This window comes from Salmo trutta, chromosome 34, assembly GCF_901001165.1.
Source record: "Salmo trutta chromosome 34, fSalTru1.1, whole genome shotgun sequence".
Lineage (NCBI taxonomy): Eukaryota > Metazoa > Chordata > Actinopteri > Salmoniformes > Salmonidae > Salmo > Salmo trutta.
Window position 1 is genome coordinate 1,156,613 of NC_042990.1, and position 25,900 is coordinate 1,182,512.

General features: G+C 44.4%; 1 protein-coding gene across 2 annotated transcripts in view; it reads left to right on the forward strand.

The window, feature by feature from the left end:
* Positions 1-1,630: 1,630 nt before the first annotated feature.
* The window catches only part of LOC115173283 (sorting nexin-27), a 46,399-nt gene continuing 22,129 nt past the window's right edge, over positions 1,631-25,900 (forward strand). Inside the window, exons 1-3 of one of the 2 annotated variants that reach the window (XM_029731240.1) lie at positions 1,631-2,028; positions 16,781-17,012; positions 23,373-23,565. In XM_029731240.1, the coding sequence (XP_029587100.1) occupies positions 1,718-2,028; positions 16,781-17,012; positions 23,373-23,565 (736 nt within the window). In that variant the 5' untranslated portion in view covers positions 1,631-1,717. The remainder of the gene's footprint in view (positions 2,029-16,780; positions 17,013-23,372; positions 23,566-25,900) is intronic. The other variant, XM_029731239.1, reaches the window with a different exon arrangement.

A 25,900-nucleotide genomic window follows, 5' to 3' on the forward strand; every position in this document is an offset into this window, starting at 1 on the left:
TCCATCTGGCCCTGCGGCCTTGTTAATGTTGACCTGTGTGATCACGCTGCGGAGAGCGTGATCACACAGTCGTCTGGAACAGCTGTGCTCTCATGCACGTTTCAGTGTTATTTGCCTCGAAGCGAGCATAGAAGTTATTTAGCTCGTCTGGTAGGCTGGTGTCACTGGACAGCTCTCAGCTGTGCTTCCCTTTGTAGTCTGTAATAGTTTGCAAGCCCTGCCACATCCGACGAGCATCGGAGCCGGTGTAGTGCGATTCAATCTTAGTCCTGTATTGACGCTTTGCCTGTTTGATGGTTTGTCGGAGGTCATAGCGGGATTTCTTATAAGCTTCCAGGTTAGAGTCCCGCTCCTTGAAAGCGGCAGCTCTACCCTTTAGCTCAGTGTGGATGTTGCATGTAATCCATGGCTTCTGGTTGGGGTATGTATGTGTAGTTGTTGTTGTTTTTTCAGAGTGTAATGAATTCCTACTAAAGAATAGTAGGCTGATACACATTCAATACATTAGGTGGCACATGCACCTGTAACAATTTGTTTGCATACCGCCATAATACCGAAGAAGAGCACTAGTTCATCCTTGGTGACCTCACGGGTGGCCCTTTTCCTTCCTCTCTTTTTGTGTGGTGTGAGAAAGTGCCCATTTATTATGTTGGAGATAAGTAAATAGTATATGCATATTTTGCATGTAGTTCACTACTCCCAAACACTGCAAGCTAAATGTAGTTTATAGGAGGTGCTATGGCCCTGTTCTCTAAGGGGTAACAGTAGAGTAACCATTGTCTTGTGTTTCTCTTTTCCAGCCATGCCTCAGTAGTACTTCTACTCCCCAGGTGTGGGATCGGGCAGTAGCAGTCTACACTCAGACTGGGGAGGGGAGGGTCACTGTTGTGCGCAGATGGGAGTACATCAGAGGGTAAATACCATCTAATCTTCTAATTTAGAAGAGGATGCTGCACTATAGCTGGGTTTAGACAGGCAGCCCAATTCTGATATTTTTTATACTAATTGGTCTTTTGACCAATCACATCAAGTCTTTTCACATCAGATCTTTTTCAGAGCTGAGCTGATTGGTCAAAATGCCAATTTAGTGAACATTTTTCATCAGAATTGGTCTCTGTCTGGACTATGACTATCAAAATAAAGCACATCTAGAGGATGTTCACTAACTGGCTTGAAATTGAATTTAGTAGTAATGTGAGAGCATTTACTTACACCTTTATCCATATTTACAAATAATTTTGCATTCATTAAAAAAAATAAAAAATGCAATTCAAGAGGTTGTGTGTCGATAGTAAATTATACTGGTGCATTGCTTTGTTTATGGTACACATTTGTGAGTTGTACTCTATCTCCGTATGGGGTCTCGTGATGCGATCGAGGGGCGGGTTAATAACAAGGAGCTAGTCAGTGTATTTCTGAGGGAGTTATTTTACGCTGGCCGGGTTGAATTGTAATCACGTTTGCATAGGAAAACCAGGGGCATTAAAACCAGGGGAAAACATAATGCTTCTACGTCACTTTGGTTCTGAGCCAACTTTGCCATATGACAGTGGGGAGCACTTGGTTCACGCCTAGGAGGTGGCCCGTCCCCGATTCCAAATCGAAAGTAATCTTTCAGCCGGTGCAAAACACGCGTACACAGGCGAGATGAATCGAACTCTCTGTTGTTTTGAATCCGCTAGACACAGTCTGGAGGGGGTACGGCTTTGAGTAGAAGATGGCGGATGTTGAAGTCGATGAAATTCGGTCGGCTCTCCTTTCGGCTTCCAGTAATGGACCCGCTGCAGGTTCGGTAGTCGGTACCGGAGGCCAAAATGCTACCCAGGTGACGTCAGGTCCACGGATGGTTAGAATTGTAAAGTCGGAATCAGGATATGGATTCAACGTTCGTGGACAAGTTAGCGAAGGAGGACAACTGCGAAGCATTAATGGGGAATTGTACGCCCCTCTTCAGCATGTCAGTGCTGTTTTGCCTGGAGGGGCGGCGGACCGAGCTGGCATATCAAAGGGTGATAGGATTCTTGAGGTGTAAGTCGGCTTTCTTTACCCATAATAGCGGTCGTTAGCTACCTAGCTGGCATGTCCAACAAGACTGGCTAGTTAACGTTAGCAAGCTAGCTATCTAGCTACGTCTAACCTAGCTAGCTAGGTTAATTGTCGACTCTACCTCTGATTTTTAAAACTAGCTAGCATGTTGTCCAGAGTTAATATATACTATATATACGCAAGTATGTGGACACTCTTTCAAATGAGTGGTTTCGGCTATTTCAGCCACACCAGGTGCAGACAGGTGTATAAAATCGAGCGCACAGCCATGCAATCTCCATACACATACATTGGCAGTAACTAGTGGCACCGTCATAGGATGCCACCTTTCCAACAAGTCAGTTTTTCAAATGTCTGACCTTCTAGAACTTACCATGTCAGCTGTTATTGTGAAGTGGAAATGTCTAACAACAACGTAGTAGGCCACACAAGCTTGCAGAACGGGACCACCGATCCAAACTGCCTCTGGACGCAACTTCAGCACAAGAACCGTTCCTCGGTAGCTTCATGAAATGGGCTTCCATGGCCGAGCAGCCACACACAAGCCTAAGATCACCATGTATAATGCCAAATGTCGGCTGGAGGGGCGTAAAGGTCACCGCCACTGGACTCTGGAGCAGTGGAAACTGGTTCTCTGGAGTGATGAATCACGCTTCACCATCGCAGTCCGACGGACGAATCTGGGTTTGTCGGGTGCCAGGAGAATGCTACCTGCCCCATTGCATAGTGCCAACTGTACAGTTTGGTGGAGGAGGATTACGTCTGGGGCTGTTTTTTATGGTTCGGGCTAGGCCCCTCAGTTCCAGTGAAGGGAGATCTTAACGCTACAGCATACAATAACATTATAGAATAGGGGTAGGCATCCCTGGTCCTGGAGTGCCACAGCTAGTTAATGGTTTTTGATTTAACCAACCTGGACCAGGTGTGTGGAATTTAGTCAGTCACTGAAATGATCAATTAGCTCGGTTGGTCAGGTGTGGTGCCTAGTTGGAACAGTCCTGAGGCACTTGAGGAAAAGGGTTACTTACCACAATTGTAGATGATTCTGTGCTTCCAACTTTGGCAGCAGTTTGGGGAAGGTCCTTTCCTGTTTCAGAATGACAATGCCCTCAAGCACAAAGCGAGGCCCATACAGAAATGGTTTGTTGAAATTGGTGTGGAAGAACTTGACTGGCCTGCATTGAGCCCTGACCTCAACCCCATCGAACACCTTTGGGATGAATTGGAACGCTGACTGCAAGGCATGCCTAATCGCCCAACATCAGTGCCCGACCTCACTAATGCTCTTGTGGCTGAATGGAAGCAAGTCCCCCCAGCAATGTTCCAACAACTAGTGGAAGTCTTCCCTGAAGAGTGGAGGCTGTTATAGCAGCTCCATAGTAATGCCCATGATTTTGGAATGAGATGTTCGATGAGCATGTGTCCACATACTTTTAGCCATGTAGTGTATGTATCTGGGGAGGACATTTCTCAATGGACAATTATCATTGTTACTTGCTGTAAATATGTACAGTACCAGTCAAAAGTTTGGACGCACCGACTCATTCAAGGGTTTTTCTTTTTACTATTTTCTACATTGTAGAATAATAGGGATGACAAACTATGAAATAACACACAAGGAATCATGTAGTAACAAAGTTCTAAACAAATCTAAATATATTTTATATTTGAGATTCTTCAAAGTAGCCACCCTTTCCCTTGACAGCTTGGCATTTTCTCAACCAGCTTCATGAGGAATGCTTTTCCAACAGTCTTGAAGGAGTTCCCACATATGCTGAGCACTTGTTGGCTGCTTTTACTTCACTCTGCGGTCCAGCAAAGCACCATCACACCACACATGCAGAGATCATCCGTTCACCTACTCTGCGTCTCACAAAGACACAACGGTTGTAACCAAAAATCGCACATTTCGACTCTTCAGACCAAAGGACAGATTTCCGTTGCTCATGTTTCTTGGCACAAGCAAGTCTCTTCTTATTATTGGTGTCCTTTAGTAGTGGTTTCTTTGCAGCAATTCGACCATGAAGGCCTGATTCACGCAGTTCCCTCTGAACAGTTGTTGAGATGTGTCTGTTACTTTAACTCTGTGAAGCATTTATTTTGGCTGCAAGCTGAGGTGCATTTAACTCTAATGAACTTATCCTCTGCAGGAGAGGTAACTCTGGGTCTTATTTTCCTATAGCGGTCCTCATGAGAGCCAGTTTCATCATAGCGCTTGATGGTTTTTGCAACTGTACTTGAAGAAACTTTAAGAATAAAGTTCTTAATTTTCCAGATTGACTGACCTTCATGTCGTAGTAATGATGGACTGTCGTTTTTCTTTGCTTATTTGAGCTGTTCTTGCCATAATAAGGACTTGGTCTTTTACCAAATAGGGCTATCTTCTGTATTCCACCCCTACCTTGTCACAACACCAACTGATTGGCTCAAATGCATTAAGAAGGAAAGAAATTACACAAATTCACTTTTAACAGGCACACCTGTATATTGAAATGCATACCACATGAAACTGGTTGAGAGAATGCCAAGAGTGTGCAAAGCTGTCATCAAGGCAAAGGGTGGTTACTTTGAAGAATGTCAAATATAAAATATATTTTGATTTAACACTTTTTTTGGTAACTACATGATCCCATATGTGTTATTTCATAGTTTTGATGTCTTCAATATTATTCGACAATGTAGAAGATAGTAAAAATAAAGATCTGTGTGTGTGTAATATATAAACTTTTAGTGCATTTATGAGGCATTACAATACATTGTGAGATACACGTTGCTGACTTCAGATGAGTCCCGTGGGGCTTGGACACTAGACCTTTTTGTGAGAAGACCGATATCTGGTATATCTCATGGTCTGACAAACATAGTTGTAGCTCAGCCATCTTCCACTGCAGATGCGGAAGGCCCACATTGCCGGATACGGATTGAGATGCAGCCCATGCCAAAAAAACTCTAGCTTAAACGGACAGATTTTGATGGCTATTTAAAAAATATATATTCTACTACTCAAAATTTGGGGTCACTTAGAAGTATCCTTATTTTTCAAAGAAAGCACATTTTGTGTCCATTTTAAAATAACATCAAATTGATAAGAAATACAGTGTAGACATTGTTAGTGTTGTAAATGACTATTGTAGTTGGAAACGGCTGATTTTTTAAATGGAATATCTACATAGGTGTACAGAGGCCCATTTATCAGCAACCATCACTCCTGTGTTCCAATGGCACGTGGTGTTAGCTAATCAAAGTTTTATTATTTTAAAATGCTAATTGATCATTAGAACCTTTTTTCAATTATGTTAGCACAGCTGAAAACTGTTGTGCTGATTTAAAGAAGCAATAAAACGGGCCTTTAGACTAGTTGAGTATCTGGAGCATCAGCATTTGTGGGTTCAATTACAGGCTCAAAATGGCCAGAAACAAAGGACTTTCTTCTGAAACTCGTCAGTCTATTCCTGTTCTGAGAAATGAAGGCTATTCCATGTGAGAAATTGCCAAAAAACTGAAGATCTCGTACAACGCTATGTACTACTCCCAACATAGAACAGCGCAAACTGGCTCCTAACCAGAATAGAAAGAGGTGTGGGAGGCCCCGGTGCACAACTGAGCAAGAGGACAAGTACATTAAAGTGTCTAGTTTGAGAAACATACGCCTCAAGTCCTCAACTGGCAGCTTCATTAAATAGTACCCGCAAAACACCAGTCTCAACGTCAACAGTGAAGAGGCGACTCCGGGATGCTGGCCTTCTAGGCAGAGTTGCAAAGAAAAAGCCAAATCTCAGACTGGCTAATAAAAAGAAAATATTAAGATGGGAAAAAGAACACAGACACTGGACAGAGGAAGATAGATTTGTGTGTCCATAACACTTTTTTCCTAAGTTTGATGTGTTCGTAACACAAAGAACCTTTGTGAGATGAAGAAAAAATGAAAAGATGCCGGAGGAGTGCTTGACGCAATATGTCAAGCACGGTGGAGGCAATGTGATGGTCTGGGGGTGCTTTGGTGGTGGTAAAGTGGGAGATTTGAACAGGGTAAAATACATTTTGAAGAAGGAAGACTATCTCTCCGTTTTGCAACGCCATGCCATACCCTGTGGACGGCGCTTAATTGGAGCCAATTTCCTTCTACAACAGGACAATGACCCAAAGCACAACTCCAAACTATGCAATAACTATTTAGGGAAGAAGCAATCAGCTGGTATTCTGTCTATAATGGAGTGGCCAGCACAGTCACCGGATCTCAACCCTATTGAGCTGTTGTGGGAGCAGCTTGACCTGTAAGAAGTGCCCATCAAGCCAATTCAACTTGTGGGAGGTGCTTCAGAAAGCATGGGGTGAAATCTCTTCAAATTACCTGAACAAATTGACAACTAGAATGCCAAAGGTCTGTAAGGCTGTAATTGTTGCAAATGGAGGATTCTTTGATGAAAGCAAAGTTAAGGACACAATTATTATTTCAATTAAAAATCATTCTTTATAACCTTGTCAACATCTTGACTATATTTCCTATTCATTTTGCAACTCCTTTCATGTGTATTTTCATGGAAAACAAGGACCTTTCTAAGTGACCCCAAACTTTTGAACAGTAGTGTATATATTTACATTTACATTTACATCATTTAGCAGACGCTCTTATCCAGAGCGACTTACAAATTGGTGCATTCACCTTATGATATCCAGTGGAACAACCACTTTACAATAGTACATCTATATCTTTTTTTGGGGGGGAGGGTAGGGGGTGGGTTAGAAGGATTACTTAATCCTATCCCAGGTATTCCTTAAAGAGGTGGGGTTTCAGGTGTCTCCGGAAGTTGGTGATTGACTCCGCTGTCCTGGCGTCGTGAGGGAGCTTGTTCCACCATTGGGGTGCCAGAGCAGCGAACAGTTTTGACTGGGCTGAGCGGGAACTGTGGTTCTGCAGAGGTAGGGGAGCCAGCAGGCCAGAGGTGGATGAACGCAGTGCCCTTCTTTGGGTGTAAGGACTGATCAGAGCCTGAAGGTACAGAGGTGCCGTTCCCCTCACAGCTACGTAGGCAAGCACCATGGTCTTGTAGCAGATGCGAGCTTCAACTGGAAGCCAGTGGAGTGACCTGCACCGCTTCCTGTGTGAGGCAGGGTCGTACTCTGCGAATGTTGAAGAGCATGAACCTACAGGATTGGGTCACCGCCTTGATGTTAGCGGAGAATGACAGGGTGTTGTCCAGGGTCACGCCAAGGCTCTTAGCACTCTGGGAGGAGGACACAATGGAGTTGTCAAACGTGATGGCGAGATCATGAAACGGGCAGTCCTTCCCCGGGAGGAAGAGCAGCTCCGTCTTGCCGAGGTTCAGCTTGAGGTGGTGATCCGTCATCCACACTGATATGTCTGCCAGACATGCAGAGATGCGATTCGCAACCTGTTTATCAGAAGGGGGAAAGGAGAAGATTAATTGTGTGTCGTCTGCGTAGCAATGATAGGAGAGACCATGTGAGGATATGACAGAGCCAAGTGACTTGGTGTATAGCGAGAATAGGAGAGGGCCTAGAACTGAGCCCTGGGGGACACCAGTGGTGAGAGCACGTGGTGCGGAGACGGATTCTCGCCATGTCACCTGGTAGGAGCGACCTTTCAGGTAGGACGCAATCCAAGAGTGAGCCGCGCCGGAGATGCCCAACTCGGAGAGGGTGGAGAGGAGGATCTGATGGTTCACAGTATCAAAGGCAGCAGATAGGTCTAGAAGGATGAGAGCAGAGGAGAGAGAGTTACCTTTAGCAGTGCGGAGAGCCTCCATGACACAGAGAAGAGCAGTCTCCGTTGAATGACCAGTCTTGAAACCTGACTGATTTGGATCAAGAAGGTCATTCTGAGAGAGATAGCAAGAGAGCTGGCCAAGGACGGCACGCTCAAGAGTTTTGGAGAGGAAAGAAAGAAGGGATACTGGTCTGTAGTTGTTGACATCGGAGGGATCGAGTATAGGTTTTTTGAGAAGGGGTTCAACTCTCACTCTCTTGAAGACGGGAGGGACGTAGCCAGCGGTCAAGGATGAGTTGATGAGCGAGGTGAGGTAAGGGAGAAGGTCTCCGGAAATGGTCTGGAGAGGAGGGGATAGGGTCAAGCGGGCAGGTTGTTGGGCGGCCGGCCGTCACAAGTCGTCAAGATTTCATCTGGAGAGAGGGGAGAAAGAGGTCAAAGCATAGGGTAGGGCAATGTGAGCAGGACCAGCGGTGTCGTTTGACTTAACAAACGAGGATCGGATGTCGTCAACCTTCTTTTCAAAATGGTTGACAAAGTCGTCCGCAGAGAGGGGGGGAGGAGGATTTAGGAGGGAGGAGAAGGTGGCAAAGAGCTTCCTAGGGTTAGCGGCAGATGCTTGGAATTTAGAGTGGTAGAAAGTGGCTTTAGCAGCAGAAACAGAGGAAGAAAATGTGGAGAGGAGGGAGTGAAAAGATGCCAGGTCCGCAGGGAGGCTAGTTTTCCTCCATTTCCGCTCGGCTGCCCGGAGCCCTGTTCTGTGAGCTCGCAATGAGTCGTCAAGCCACGGTGCAGGAGGGGAGGACCGAGCCGGCCGGGAGGATAGGGGACAAAAAGAGTCAAAGGATGCAGAAAGGGAGGAGAGGAGGGTTGAGGAGGCAGAATCAGGAGATTGGTTGGAGAGGGATTGAGCAGAGGGAAGAGATGATAGAATGGAAGAGGAGAGAGTAGCGGGAGAGAGAGAGCGAAGGTTGCGACGGCGCAATACCATCTGAGTAGGGGCAGAGTGAGTAGTGTTGGAGGAGAGCGAGAGGGAAAAGGATACAAGGAGACTTGGAGGGGAGTTGCAGTGAGATTGGTAGAAGAACAGCATCTAGTAAAGATGAGGTCAAGCGTATTGCCTGCCTTGTGAGTAGGGGGGGACGGTGAGATGAGGCCAAAAGAGGAGAGGAGTGGAAAGGAGGAGGCAGAGAGAAATTAGTCAAAGGTAGACGTAGGGAGGTTAAAGTCACCCAGAATTGTGAGGGGTGAGCCATCCTCAGGAAAGGAACGTATCAAGGCGTCAAGCTCATTGATGAACTCTCCAAGGGAACCTGGTGGGCGATAAATGATAAGGATGTTAAGCTTGAATGGGCTAGTGATTGTGACAGCATGGAATTCAAAGGAGGAGATAGACAGATGGGTCAGGGGAGAAAGAGAGAATGTCCACTTGGGAGAGATGAGGATACTAGTCCTGCCACCCCGCTGACCAGATGCTCACGGGGTATGCGTGAACACGTGGTCAGACGAGGAGAGAGCAGTAGGAGTAGCAGTGTTTTCTGTGGTAATCCATGTTTCCGTCAACGCCAAGAAGTCGAGGGACTGGAGGGTAGCATAGGCTGAGATGAACTCTGCCTTGTTGGCCGCAGACCACGTGGGTCGTGCGCGCTGGGACCACCAGGTTAAAGTGGTGTGAAGCGTTTGTGTGGCCTGTGCAGAGAGGAGAGAACAGGGATAGACAGACACATAGTTGACAGGCTATAGGAGATTGGAGATTGGAATGGAAATTAACTAAACAACTCACTAACCTCACTAACCATTCGCTGAAACACTCAAATATAACTATTCCAACTTCCACTTAGAAATTATAATTGATGTAAAGTACAGTGGTTCAATGTTTCAGGGAATAGGCTCAAACTTAGTTTATTCAGCTAGATAACTTGGTACAGTATTCTTCCGTGAAACCCACCCAGTGCACCGTGTCTTATGACGCCGTAGCTAACTAGCATGCTAGCATCCAATAACACACGGTTAGCACCAATATTACTTAGATTGATGCACGGGTGTGTCAATACCCTTCAGCATTAAAATCAAATCTAGCTAGCTAACGTTAGCTCGTGGTGCACAACAGGATTTTTGGAGTCAACTCCGACCATGCAGAAATGGATGAGCACACACACATGTGGCGCACTCTACTCTAAGCCTATTCTTTGCCACTTTATAGCCCTATTCGGACCGGTATTACTAGAGACATTGGTTATGTAATTATTATCCAAGCATGCACATTGTTTAAGGGGACAATACACACTTCATTTTTTCAAACTGCCCCCCTGTAATTCTTAATTTTTTCAAATTGAATTGACCCATGATGGAATCGTGGAGTTTTCTTTCTAGACATGAAGATATTTCAGTCATTCTAGAAGTTAATAGGCTACACCAACTCGTGCTTGGCTGCCATGTGTAGGTGTCCCCATCCATAATATTTCAATTGAAGTGTGATCATAATCATTATTTTAGCGATCCATGGTAGACATCCTTCCTTATAAAAATCCCCCCCAATCTTGCTGATTTGAGCTTCTGAACTGTATTTTCACTTGAGATGCGTTTATGAATGAGAAAGTGAACTAAAAAGTTTAGTGGGGATGTCCAGCTTTGCAATCTATTGCATAGGACGGTGCTCTCAAACCCTGTTCGTGGAGAGCTACCATCCTGTAGGTTTTCACTCCAACCCTAATCTAGCCCATCTAATTCAATAATTAGCTGGATGATAAGAATCAGATTAGTTACAACTGGGGTTGGAGGGAAACCCTACAGGAAGGTAGCCATCCAGGAACAGGGTTGGAGAGCCCTGCCCTAGGATATCAACAGCCAGCCAGGGTTTCTTTAAATAAGCTATAGCCACAATACTTTTTATTGCACATTTTAGACCTAATTAAACTGATGCATTTGGTGACATTCAACTTCAATTCACTGGCACTATGAAGAATAGCTTAGCCATATTAATTAATAGCCAAATATGGCACACACATGCATACAGTACCAGTCAAAAGTTTGGACACACATACTCATTCAAGGGTTTTTCTTTTCTTTTTTTAAAAACTATTTTCTACGTTGTAGAATAATAATGAAGACAAACTATGAAATAACACATATGGAATCATGTAGTAAGCAAAAAAGTGTTAAACAAATCAAAATATATTTGACATTCTTCAAAGTAGCCACCCTTTGCCTTGATGACAACTTTGCACACTCTTGGCATTCTCTCAACCTGCTTCACCTGGAATGCTTTTCCAACAGTCTTGAAGGAGTTCCCATATATGTTGAGCACTTGTTGACAGCTTTTCCTTCCCTCTGCGGTCCAACTCATCACAAACCATCTCTATTGGGTTGAGGTCGGGTTATTGTGGAGGCTAGGTCATCTGATGCAGCACTCCATCACTCTCTTTCTTGGTCAAATAGCCCTTACACGGCTTGGAGGTTTATTGGGTCATTGACCTGTTGAAAAGCAAATGATGGGATGGCGTATCGCTTCTGAATGCTGTGGTAGCCATGCTGGTTAAGTGTGCCTTGAATTCTAAATAAATCACAGTGTCAGGAGCAAAGCACCATTTTACCACCTCCGTGCAACACGGTGGGAACCACACGTGGAGATCATCCGTTCACCTACTCTGCGTCTCACAAAGATACGGCGGTTGGAACCAAAAATCAGACCAAAGGACAGATTTCCACCAGTCATTGCTTGTGTTTCTTGGCCCAAGCAAGTCTCTTATTATTATTGGTGTCCTTTAGTAGTGCAGCAAAGTTCTTGACATTTTCCACATTGACTGACCATGTCTTAAAGTAATGATGGACTGTCATTTCTCTTTGCTTATTTGAGTGGTTCTTGCCATAATATGGACTTAGCCCTATTTGGTAAAAGACAATCTTATGTATACCAGCCCTACCTTGTCACAACACAACTGACTCAAATGCATTAAGAAGGAAAGAAATTCCACAAATGTACTTTTAACAAGGCATACCTGTTAATTGAAATGCATTCCAGGTGACTACCTCATGAAGCTGTTTGAGAGAATGCCAAGAGTGTGCAAAGCTGTCATCAAGGCAAAGGGTGGCGATCTCAAACAAATGAAAATATATTTTATATTTAACACATTTTTTGGTTACTACATGATTCCATATGTGTTATTTCATAGTTTTGATGTCTTCACTATTATTCTGCAATGTAGAAAATAGTAAAAATAAAGAAACCCTGGAATAAATAGGTGTGTGTGTGTGTGTGTGTGTGTGTGTGTGTGTGTGTGTGTGTGTGTGTGTGTGTGTGTGTGTGTGTGTGTGTGTGTGTGTGCGTACATACAGTTGAAGTTGGAAGTTTACGTACACAGGTTGGAGTGATTGAAACTCGTTTTTAAATCACTTCACAAATTTCTTGTTAACAAACTATAGTTTTGGCAAGTCGGTTAGGACATCTACTTTGTGCATGACACAAGTAATTTTTCCAACAGTTGTTTACAGACAGATTATTTCACTTATAATTCACTGTATCACAATTTCAGTGGGTCAGAAGTTTACATGCACTAAGTTGACTGTGCCTTTAAACATCTTGGAAAATTCCAGAAAATTATGTCATGGCTTTAGAAGCTTCTGATAGGCTAATTGACATAATTTGAGTCAATTGGAGGTGTACCTGTGGATGTATTTCAAGGCCTACCTTCAAACTCAGTGCCTCTTTGCTTGACATCATGGGAAAATCAAAAGAAATCAGCCAACACATCAGAAAAGAAAATTTAGACCACAAGTCTGGTGCATCCTTGGGAGCAATTTCCAAACGCCTGAAGGTAGTACTCAAGTATAAACACCACGGGACCAAGCAGCCATCATTCCACTCAGGAAGGAGACGTGTTCTGTCTCCTAGAGATGAACATACTTAGGTGCGAAAAGTGCAAATCAATCCCAGAACAACAGCAAAGGACCTTGTGAAGATGCTGGAGGAAAGCAGTACAAAAGTATCTATATCCACAGTAAAAACGAGTCCTATATCGACATAACCTGAAAGGCCACTCAGGAAGGAAGAAGCCACTGCTCCAAAACCGCCATAAAAAAGCCAGACCACGGTTTGCAAATGCACATGGGGACAAAGATGGTACTTTCCGGAGAAATGTCCTCTGGTCTGATGAAACAAAAATAGAACTGTTTGGCCATAATGACCATCGTTATGTTTGGAGGAAAAAGGGGGAGGCTTGCAAGCTGAAGAACACCATCCCAACTGTGAAGTACGGGGGGGCAGCATCATGTTGTGGGGGTGCTTTGCTGCAGGAGGGACTAGTGCACTTCACAAAATAGATGGCATCATGAGGAACGAATAGTATGAGGATATATTGAAGCAACATCTCAAGACATCAGTCAGGAAGTTAAAGCTTGGTCGCAAATGGGTCTTCCAAATGGACAATGACCCCAAGCATACTTCCAAAGTTGTGGCAAATTGGCTTAAGGACAACAAAGTCAAGGTATTGGAGTGGCCATCACAAAGCCCTGACCTCAATCCTATAGAAAATTTGTGGGCAGAACTGAAGAAGCATTGCGAGCAAAGAGGCCTACAAACCTGACTCAGTTACACCAGCTCTGTCAGGAGGAATGGGCCAAAATTCACCCAACTTATTGTGGGAAGCTTGTAGAAGGCTACCCGAAACGTTTGACAGAAGTTAAACAATTTAAAGGCAATGCTACCAAATATATATATACGCCCAACTTCTGACCAACTGTGTGTGTGTCACTCATACATACATACATACATACATATCAACTTTTAGTGAATTTACAAGGCATTACCATACATTGTGAGATAAAGATTGTCAAGATATAGGCTATGCGCACTCTCCCTCGCCGGCCCCCCTGCTCTTTTATCTTTGCTTTGAAAAATGCTAGTGTGTGTTTGGTCTTCGGTTTGTTGCGTGTAGAATAGCTCGGCCTGCTCATTGATAGCCCCTACTTGAGTGAACTTGCGTGAGTTTGTTCCTGGAAGTAGTTTACAGCAACTGTTTTTTTTCTTGCAAAAATACTAAATCTTAGGAGTCGATTCCTAGATTAATCAAAGCTTCACACCAGAAATGGGGGGAGTCACCGGGCGAGGAATCCATTATTTTGGAATCGACTCCCCACAACTAACGCTTAGCTAGCAAATTGGCTAACTAGCTAGTTAACCACACTACAGCAGTTGGCCGATATGTCGTCTGTAACTAGTTAGCTAACCTCAGCTAGCAAGTAGCCTTGCTAATTAGCTAGCAAGCATTTTTATTAAAGAAATCCAGACTGGCAGTCATTCGCACAAATTTGTGAGTAGTGTTCGCTCCACCCTAACAATGTCTTTGCTAGCTATCCGTAGCGTTACATCTTGAGCTAGCTAATTTGGCAGAGGTAGAGAGCTACGTTTGCGCAGTTGGTAGGTGATCTTAATCCTATGATCATGAGCTGAGTGTCATTTGTCATTGGTTTCTTGATAACATCAGTATAATAAAAGGATGGTGTGAGATTATAAAGTCAGGGCGCTCTCTCACTCCAGTGTCCTCGGGATAATGACAGTGAGAACAGTTGTTCAACATGTTACTCAACCATCTGTAGACAGTTCAACTCAATTGTTTTTTTTTTAACTGTCTGACGGTCTACCATAACCATTCTAATTACCCCAGTCTATTTATGTAGCCAGTAAATCATGCTTTGAAGTGTGTGTGTGTGTGTGTGTGTGTGTGTGTGTGTGTGTGTGTGTGTGTGTGTGTGTGTGTGTGTGTGTGTGTGTGTGTGTGTGTGTGTGTGTGTGTGTGTGTGTGTGTGTGTGTGTGTGTGTCCGGCCTATGGGTTGTTTGTATTGTAAGTCCGTGTGTTTTCACCTGCCATATTTCTGAGTGTATTTGTGTGCAAGTCGGTGTATCTGGGTGGAATTGAAACGGGCAAGGCTGGACCCTTGAGACACTATACAACAGCAATGTTTTTTTGGCAAGGCCAACACCTTAAGTCATAAATAGACTATTTTAATCAACCTCAGAGGAGAGAATAAACTTTTCATACCATCCTTTAAAAAAGTAAAGGCTGCAAAGGATATGGTCTTTCTGTACCACATTACTCCATTTATGTCATTGCAGAAGTAGTGCAGTCTCTTCAGGGCACATATTTTTCTGCTTTTATATGAAATATTAGTTTCCCTTACTCTTGAAGAACATGAGTGGAAAATGGAATTGATACCAAACTTTTCTCTCTCAATGAAAAAGCGAGAGAAAGAATGAGGAACATGGTAGACCCAACTTGAGTCAACAGATTGGTTGCGTCCCAAATGGCACCCTATTCCCTACGTAGTGCACTACGGGCCCTGGTCAATATATAGAAAATGAGGTGCCGTTGGGATTGCCTTCCTAACGCTAGGCTATATTTTTATCATCAACTAGTGCAACTTGCCACTCTGCCTGTGTCATATGATCGGTAGTGTTCATGTGACACATTAACCAGCTTCTACTGCTTTCCCAACGATTGGAAATAAACTGTGTGTAGTCATCAAGTTATTCCCCCGGTGCTGACACCACCTATAGCTCACATGTCAGTGGATCAGGCCAATAGGTTGACCAAAGTTGGTTTTATTTGCGCATGCACATTCTCTGTTTTACCAGATGGCTTTAGGCTGATGTCAATCGCCACTATTGATTGTGCAAAACCTAAAATGTAGGCAACGTTTTAATTCGCGATTTCAATTCATTTAGATCCACCCTTGTCAATGAGTGAAAAATGTCTTATGAAGTAGCCTAGTATCAAGAAGTTGGGCAACTCTTTCTTGGTACTTTTCCTGTTTATTTTGACTTCATCCCTATTCAGTTCCCTACCTTCTCGGTTCTATTTAGGGTATTCATGAGATGAATTTGGTGCTTCACTGAATTGTATTTCAGATTTGATAGAAGGATCAAGGCTACATCAAAGCTGTGTTGCGGAGAGGGGTTATCCTACACCAGGGATGGGCAACTGGTGGCCCTCAGATCAATTCAAAATTAGTTTGTGCATCAGCCCCTCATGAGTTCAGATTTTGTGGCACCCACCCCCATCAGTTGCCCATCCCTGGCCTACACCCTCTAGCCCTTTTAGTCTCCCATTCTTTTGAGTACCCCTGAATAAGCTTGAGGAAAGATCCAATTTCCCCTCTAGTCTTGTTGCTTTTTGCTTTCTCTTTCATATTAAACTCTTTTCTCTTCCATCTCCCCCTACCTCTCAGCCTCTGTCTCTCTCACTCTTTTATTTGGTATTACTGAAATGAATAAGTAATGATGGAAACAGTGTGTATGGCAAGCAGGTGCTCCCCTGCCCTCCCTCCCTCCACCCTCTTGGTTCTGATAAGCAGATTAGCCAATACACCTGATGCTGCTGCCATCTGGCCTCAGTACTGTTAGTTAGGCTTGGGCGGTATATGGTAGGGATGTGAAAAATTGACAATTTTGCTTTTTAAATCGGGTTTCCATTCAAACAAAACAAATCATACAATTGCACGTCATTTCACAATGTACACTGAACCAAAATATAAATGCAACATGTAAAGTGTTGGTCCCATGTTTCATGAGATGAAATTAAATAGCCCAGAATTTACATTTACACACAAAGCTTTTTTCTTTGTTGTGCACATGTTTGTTTACATCCCTGTTAGTGAGCATTTTTCATTTGCCAAGATAATCCATCCACCTGACAGGTGTGGCATATCAAGAAGCTGATTAAACAGCATGATCATTACACAGGTGCACCTTGTGCTGGGTACAATAAAAGACCACTCTAAAATATGCAGTTTTGTCACAACACAATGCCACAGATGTCTCAAGGTTTGAGGGAGCACACAATTGGCATGCTGAATGCAGGAATGTCCACCAGAGATGTTGCCAGAGAATATAATGTTAATTTCTCTACCATAAGCCGCCTCAAACTTCACCAAAAACTACCACCATGAATAGGCATAACATGAGCACAACTGATTCCATTCCGCCATCTCTCGCTCTATGCGTCCCACAGTAATGGAGTGAGTGTGGAGGGGGCCACCCACAAGCAGGTGGTGGATCTGATCCGGGCCGGAGAGAGGGAGCTGGTGCTGTCCGTGCTGTCTGTGCCTCCCCAGGAGGCAGACTGCCTGGAGGCTGGGGACGAGAGCGCGGCCCAGCTCAGCTACGACTACAGCGACAAGCAGGCCGTACCCATCTCCATCCCCACCTTCAAGCACGTGGAGCAGCATGCCGAGAGGTTTGTGGTGAGTAAAAAATTGATTACAGTGAGGTTTCTGGACGGCCTTGTTTACTACAGATGAGGGCTTTTAGAAGAGTTTAGTCAGTGTCTTTTCCGGTGCAGATTTCGGCCAAGCCAAAATGTGTAGGCCACTGTCAGTTAACACATGTACAATTCCACCTATATTTATCCCTTCCCAATTAAAGAATGTGTACGTGCAGGGCTCTAAATTAAATACATTAATTGGTGGCACTGCTGCTCCTAACTTAAAAATGTAGGAGCACAATATAATATATAGGAATACTAGGAAATATGCTTCTGCCTACTTCTGAAACACATGTTGTGCCCTACAAACAAATATGTAACCCTATAAATACATATTTTGTTTTAAAATGTTGATACAAATACCTAATCATTGAAATTAGTCATTTGTAGAATATTAGGTTTCAACATTATGTAAAAGCGATGCATTACATAAATTGTACACTTGCTTTTTTCACAAACCTTTTTCTCATGGCACGTTCATAATGAATCTGTAAACACATTGGCTAGCTAACACACTAGACAACTAAATCAAAACTTGAGTTGCGTGGGGATTTGCTAAATGAAGGACATCAAGAGCAACTTGTGCCACCACTCGCGCTACTGAAAACAGGTGTGTCTTTCTCAATGTTCACCATTTACTCATGTTTTAAGAGGATGTTATTCCTTTAATACTGGGAGTTGAGACATACAGTTAACAGAATTACAAAGCTAAAATGGGGAACTATAAAATCTGTGTTTCGGAGAACGCGGTATAATCACGGACTCCAGACATTAAAACTGAATGTATTGAATTTAGTATGGAGTCGACTAAAATGTATTGAACCAAGTTCATGTTAAGACATGAACAAAATCCATCCGTGATTTGTATTTTCGCGCAAATTTCTGAAACTGCAGAGGCATGCCCCTGTTTGAGTATGCGGTGCGTGTAGATCTACACTTTGTGTAGCAGTTAGCGATTATGCTAATGATAACCTTCTGGTAGAGATCAAATCAAACCTTATTTTTCACATGCGCCGAATACAAGTGTAGACCTTACCGTGAAATGCTTGCTTACCCTTGACCAACAGCTCAGTTCAAGAAGATTTAATAAAATATTTACCAAATAGACTAAAGTAAAAAATAATAATAAAAAGTAACACAATAACATAACAATAACGAGGCTATATACAGGGGGTACCGGTACCGAGTCAGTGTGCGGGGGTACAGGTTAGTTGAGGTAATTTGTACATGTAGGGTGGGGGTGAAGTGACTGCATAGATAATAAACAGCAAGTAGCAGCAGTGTACAAAAGGGAGAGGGGGGGGGGTCAATGTAACTAGTCCGGTGGCGATTTTATTAATTGTTCAGCAGTCTTATGGCTTGGGAGTAGAAGCTGTTGAGGAGGCTTTTGGTTCTAGACTTGGCGCTCCGGTACTGCTTGCCGTGCGGTTGCAGAGAAAACAGTCTATAATGGCTGGAGTCTCTGGCAATTTTATGGGCTTTCCTCTGACACCGCCTATTTTATATAGGTCCTGGATGGCAGGAAGCTTGGTCCCAGTGATGTACTGGGCTGTATGCACTTCCCTCTGTAGCGCCTTATGGTCAGATGCTGAGCAGTTGCCATACCAGGCGGTGATGCAACCAGTCAAGATGCTCTCGATGGTGCAGCTGTCGAACCTTTTGAGGATCTCGGGTTTTGTCATGCCCTCTTCATGACTGTCTTGGTATATTTGGACCATGATAGTTCGTTGGTGATGTGGACACCAAGGAACTTGAAACTCGACCGCTCCAGTACAGCCCCGTCGATGTTAATGGGGGCCTGTTCGGCCTGCCTTTTCCTGTAGTCCACAGTCAGCTCCTTTGTCTTGCTCACATTGAGGGAGAGGTTGTTATCCTGGCACCACACTGCCAGTTCTCTGACCTTCTCCCTATTGGCCGTCTCATCATTGTCGGTGATCAGGCCTACCACTGTTGTGTCGTCAGCAAACTTAATGATGGTGTTGGAGTCGTGTTTGGCCACGCAGTTGTGGGTGAACAGGGAGTACAGGAGGGGACTAAGTACACAACCCTGAGCGGCCCCAGTGTTATGGATCAGCTTGACAGATGTGTTATTTTCTACTCTTACTACCTGGGGGTGGCCTGTCAGGAAGTCCAGGATCCAGTTGCAGAGGGAGGTGTTTAGCCCCAGAGTCCTTAGCTTAGTGATGAGCTTTGTGGGCACTATTGTGTTGAACGCTGAGCTGTAGTCAATAAACATCATTCTCACATAGGTGTTCCTTTTGTCCAGGTGGGAAAGGGCAGTGCTGAGTGCAATGGAGATTGCATCATCTGTGGATCTGTTGGGACGGTATGTGAGTTGGACTGCGTCTAGGGGGTCTGGGAGGATGCTGTTGATGTGAGCTATGACCAGCCTTTCAAAGCACTCCATGGCTACTGACGTGGGTGCCACGGGAAGGTAATAATTTAGGCAGGTTACCTTCGCTTCCTATGGTGGTCTGCTTGAAACATGTAGGTATTACAGACTCGGTCAAGGAGAGGTTGAAAATGTCAGTGAAGACACGACAGTTGGTCCGTGCATGCTTTGATTACACGTCCTGGTAATCCATCTAGCCCAGCAGCTTTGTTAATGTTGACCTGTTTAAAGGTTTTGTTCACATCGGCTACCGAGAGCGTTATCACAGTGCTCCAGAACATCTGGTGCTCACGTGCATGCTTCAGTGTTGCTTGCCTCGATGCGAGCATAAAAGGCATTTAGCTCATCTGGTAGGCTCGCGTCACTGGGCAGCTCGCGTGTGGGTTTCCCTTTTGTAGTCCGTAATATACTGCTCAAAAAAATAAAGGGAACACTTAAACAACACATCCTAGATCTGAATGAAAGAAATAATCTTATTAAATACTTTTTTCTTTACATAGTTGAATGTGCTGACAACAAAATCACACAAAAATAATCAATGGAAATCCAATTTATCAACCCATGGAGGTCTGGATTTGGAGTCACACTCAAAATTAAAGTGGAAAACCACACTACAGGCTGATCCAACTTTGATGTAATGTCCTTAAAACAAGTCAAAATGAGGCTCAGTAGTGTGTGTGGCCTCCACGTGCCTGTATGACCTCCCTACAATGCCTGGGCATGCTCCTGATGAGGTGGCGGACTCCTGGACAGTCTGTGGTGCAACGTGGCGTTGGTGGATAGAGCGAGACACGATGTCCCAGATGTGCTCAATTGGATTCAGGTCTTGGGAACGGGCGGGCCAGTCCATAGCATCCATGCCTTCCTCTTGCAGGAACTGCTGACACACTCCAGCCACATGAGGTCTAGCATTGTCTTGCATTAGGAGGAACCCAGGGCCAACCGCACCAGCATATGGTCTCACAAGGGGTCTGAGGATCTCATCTCGGTACCTAATGGCAGTCAGTGGCGAATTTGCCAATCTTGGTGTTCTCTGGCAAATGCCAAACGTCCTGCACGGTGTTGGGCTGTAAGCACAACCCCCACCTGTGGACGTCGGGCCCTCATACCACCCTCATGGAGTCTGTTTCTGACCCTTTGAGCAGACACATGCACATTTGTGGCCTGCCGGAGGTCATTTTGCAGGGCTCTGGCAGTGCTTCTCCTGCTCCTCCTTGCACAAAGGCGGAGGTAGCGGTCCTGCTGCTGGGTTGTTGCCCTCCTACGGCCTCCTCCACGTCTCCTGGTGTACTGGCCTGTCTCCTGGTAGCGCCTCCATGCTCTGGACACTACGCTGACAGACACAGCAAACCTTCTTGCCACAGCTCGCATTGATGTGCCATCCTGGATGAGCTGCACTACCTGAGCCACTTGTGTGGGTTATAGACTCCGTCTCATGCTACCACTAGAGTGAAAGCACCGCCAGCATTCAAAAGTGACCAAAACATCAGCCAGGAAGCATAGGAACTGAGAAGTGGTCTGTGGTCCCCACCTGCAGAACCACTCCTTTATTGGGGGTGTCTTGCTAATTGCCTATAATTTCCACCTGTTGTCTATTCCATTTGCGCAACAGCATGTGAAATGTATTGTCAATCAGTGTTGCTTCCTAAGTGGACAGTTTGATTTCACAGAAGTGTGATTGACTTGGAGTTACATTGTGTTGTTTAAGTGTTCCCTTTATTTTTTTGAGCAGTGTAGTTTTCAAGCCCTGCCACATCGGACGATTCAATCTTAATTCAGTATTCACGCTTTGCTTGTTTGGTGGTTTTTATCTGAGGGCATAGCGCGATTTCTTGTAAGCGTCCAGATTAGTCTCCCACTCCTTGAAAGGGGCAGCTCTAGCCTTCAGTTTGATGCAGATGTTGCCTGTAATCTGTGGCTTCTGGTTAGATTATGTAAGTACGGTCACTGTGGGGACGACGTCATCGATGCACTTATTGATGAAGCTGATGACTGAGGTGTTGTACTCCTCAATGCCATTGGATGAATCCCAGGACATATTCCAGTCTGTGCTTGCAAAACAGTCCTGTAGTGTAGCATCCGAATCATCAGACCACTTCCATATTGAGCGAGTCACTGGTACTTCCTGCTTTAGTTTTTGCTTGTAGCAGCCCACATGCTCCTGTACTGCCCACGTCTGAGTGAAGGAAGATGGGCGAACAGGCCATGGCTCGGGTGGCTGGGGTCCCTGATTTATCTTCTTGGCCGACCTTCGACATCTGGTGTTGTAAGTGTCCTGATGGGCAGGACAGTGATGCAGCCTGACAGTATGGTCTCTATAGTGCTCCTGTAGAACTCTGAGGGCCCTGTAGGACAGGCCGAATTCTTTCAGCATCCTGAGGTTGAAGAGTCGCTGACGTGCTTTCTTCATCACGGTGTCCATGTGGTTTGACCATTTCAGCTTCTCGGAGATGTGCACGCCAAGGAGCTTAAAATTTTGGACCGCCTCCATGTCGGCCCCGTTGATGAGGATGGGGGCGTGCCCAGCCTGGTTCCTCCTGAAGTCCACAATCGGCTCCTTTGTTTTGTTGAGGGAGAGGTTGTTTACCTGCCACCGCCGTCAGTGCCTACCTCCTCCCTATAGGCCGTCTCATCGTTGTTTGTAATCAGGCCTACTACTTAAGCGTCGTCAGATGAACTTGATGATAGCGTTGGAACTGTGAGGCCACGCAGTCGTGGGTGTACAGGAGGGGACTGAGGACGCACCCTTGTGGGACCCCGTGTTGAGAATCAGTGTGGAGGTAATGTTGCCTACCTTCACCACCAGGGGGGCGGCCCGTTGAAGGCCGAGCCGTCGTTGATGAATAGCATCCTCACATATTCATTATTTTTGTCCAGGTGGGTGAGGGCAGTGAGCAGTGCAATTGTGATTGCGTCATCAAGCAAACTGGCTAACATTAGCTAGCTAGCTAGCTACTTCCAGACACAAATGAGAGAACACCTCACTCTGACCATTTTACTCACCCTAACAGAGCTGGTTAGGCTGTTTTCATGTTATCCAGAGTGTTGGTGACTGCAACTGTGCTGCTGGAAACAATTTCATTACACCATTTTCAAGGGGTGTTGAGCGTTTGTAAATTCAGCAGTTATTCTCCGCTCTGCTACACTCAGACAAGAGTGCTCTGAAATCGGTGTAGATAGCCAGAGCAAATTTAAGAAAGCACCCAAATGACCATTGAGAACGCACAACTATAGAGCTAATCTAAGAATGGCGGGAATAATCAAGTCAATAAACGTTGGGCAGTTAGATAGCATATAGTTAATATACTGGCAAGTTCAATGTATTAGTAGGCAACTAACGTTGGGTAGCTAGCTTACAAACCGGTACATACTGCTGTAATGATATGCTATGTGGTTTGTAAGGACAGCGTAGCTAACAAATTGTCAGCCAACATAACGTGTAAGGTAACTTATTTGAAAAGTAATTACTTTATTACATTGCTCAACATTTTCTTAACATTGTCATAATTAGTTAAAGCATTGCATTTGTATCCGCTCTCGTTGGATTTTATTAAAATCTGAAAACGATGTGAAGCCACGCCCACTTTTTGAAGAATTGCATTATTGGCCCTAAAAGCATGGAAATAATGCCCACTGCTTGTATACTTCGTATTTTGACGAATGTAGTACGACATCTTTTGGCATACTAACTATATCCATACTATGACAAATAAGCATAATATATATACTCAATTTACGACACAAATAGTATGATTAGTGCGGTTAGTATGAGTATTCGAACACAGCTCATGTCGCACGGCAAAAAATGTAGGCGCATATGTAACCAAAATGGTCGCACTTAAGAGTCCTGTGTACATGCCAAATCTTTTACAAGGGAATACGGTACATCTTTTCCCCAGTGTTCTGTCATATGATGCCTTCCCGCTCACCTCGGTCTGTCCCCTACAGGTGTACAACGTGTACATGTCGGGCAGGCAGCTGTGCTCCAAGCGTTACCGAGAGTTTGCTATCCTGAACCAGAACCTGAAGAGGGAGTTTGCCAGCTACACCTTCCCCAAGATCCCCGGGAAGTGGCCCTTCTCCCTGTCTGAGCAGCAGCTGGACGCACGCCGCAGGGGCCTGGAGGAGTATCTGGAGAGAGGTGAGGTGTTCGAGGAGAATAAGGGAGCAATGGTAGTGAAGGAGGTATTGTAGAGAATTGAGGAGAGGTAAATAAGGAAAAGGTTCAGGATGGCAACTTAATTCCATTCAATAATGTTGTAACGCTGACATGCGGATAGTGCCTATAGATCCAGCACCACAGGCATCATATTACGCAGACGTATATTTCACATATATACTGAGTATACCAAACATTAAGAACACCTTCCTAATATTGAGTTGCACCCCCCAATTTTGCCCTCAGAACAGAAGGCCAGCATCCCGGAGTCGCCTCGCCACTGTTGACGTTGAGACTGGTGTTTTGCGGGTACTATTTAATGCAGCTGCCAGTTGAGGACTTGTGAGGCGTCTGTTTCTCAATCTAGACACTCTCATGTACTTGTCCTCTTGCTCAGTTGTGCATCGGGGCCTCCCACACCTCTTTCTATTCTGGTTAGAGCCTGTTTGCACTGTTCTGTGAAGGGAGTAGTACACAGTGTTGTACGAGATCTTCAGTTTCTTGGCAATTTCTCGCATGGAATAGCCTTCATTTCTCAGAACTAGAATAGACTGACGAGTTTCAGAAGAAAGTTCTTTGTTTCTGGCCATTTTGAGCCTGTAATTGAACCCACAAATGCTGAAGCCCCAGGTACTCAACTAGTCTAAAGAAGGCCAGTTTTATTGCTTCTTTAATCAGTACAACAGTTTTCAGCAGTGCTAACATAATTGCAAAAGAGTTTTCTAATGATCAATTAGCCTTTTAAAATGATAAACTTTGATTAGCTAACACAATGTGCCATTGGAACACAGGAGCTGATGGTTGCTGATAATGGGCCTCTGTACGCCTATGTAGATATTCCATAAAAAATCAGCCGTTTCCGGCTACAATAGTCATTTATAACGTTAACAATGTGTACACTGTATTTCTGATTAGTTTGATATTTTAATGGACCAAAAATTTGCTTTTCTTTCAAAAACAAGGACATATGGTAAGTGACCCCAAACTTTTGAACGGTAGTGTACATGTAGAAAAAGGTAAAGTGACAATGCATGAATAATAAACTGAGTAGCAGCAGCATGACAATCTGGGGTGGGGACAATGCAAGTAGTCCGGGTAGCAATTTGATTATTTTTTCAAGAGTTATGGCTTGTTAAGCCATAAGCTGTTAAGAAGCCTTTTTGACCTAGACTTGGTGCTCCGGTACCGCTTGCCGTGCGGTAGCAGAGAGGAACGGTCTATGAATAGGGTGGCTGGAGTCCCTGTCAATTTTTTGGGCCTTCCTCTGACACCGCCTGGCATAGAGGTCCTGGATGGCAGGAAGCTTGGCCCCAGTGATGTACTGGGCCGTACACACTACCCTCTGTAGTGCCTTGCGGTCGGAGGCCAATGTAAAATGCTGTTTTTGGATATAAATATGAACTTTATCGAACAAAACATACATGTATTGTGTAACATAATGTCCTAGGAGGGTCATCTGATGAAGATCGTCAAAGGTTAGTGCTTCATTTAGCTGTGTTTTGGGTTTTATTGACACATGTCCTTGCTTGGAAAATGGCTGTGTGATTATTTTTGTCTATGTACTCTCCTAACATTATCTAATGTTTTGATTTCGCTGTAAAGCCTTTTTGAAATCGGACAATGTGGTTACATCAAGGAGAAGTGTATTTTTAAAATGGTGTAAAATAGTTGTATGTTTGAGAAAGTTGAATTATAACATTTTGTTGTTTTTGAATTTTTCGCCCTGATATTTCACTGGCTAGCGTCCCACCTAGCCCATAGTTAACCTGTATCCTCCCCTTCATCTGCACTGATTTGAAATGGATTTAACAAGTGACATCAACAAGGGATCATAGCTTTCACCTGGTCAGTCTGTCATGGAAAGAGCAGGTGTTCTTAATATTTTGTATATTCGGTGGCTATTATTATTATTTTCTATTTAATTATGTGTTATTACACCCCTTCCATCTGTCAGTGCTGGAGATGAAAAGTCAGTTGAGGAGAGATTAGAAAACATTTAGCACATGTTTTATTTTTGGAATGCCTGTGTGAGTTCAAGTAGGGATACCTAGTCAGTTGTACGACTGAATGCATTCAACAGAAATGTGTCTTCTGAATCAGAGAGGTGCGGGGGGCTGCCGTAATTGACATCCATGTCTTCGGCGCCCGGGAAACAGTAGGTTAACTGCCTTGCTCAGGGGCAGAACGACAGATTTTTACCTTGTCAGCTCGGGGATTCGATCCAGCAATCTTTCGGTTACTGGCCCAACGCTCTAATCACTAGGCTACCTGCCGAGTGTTTCGAGAAGTGAGAAACCAAGTATGTTGTAATGCAGTG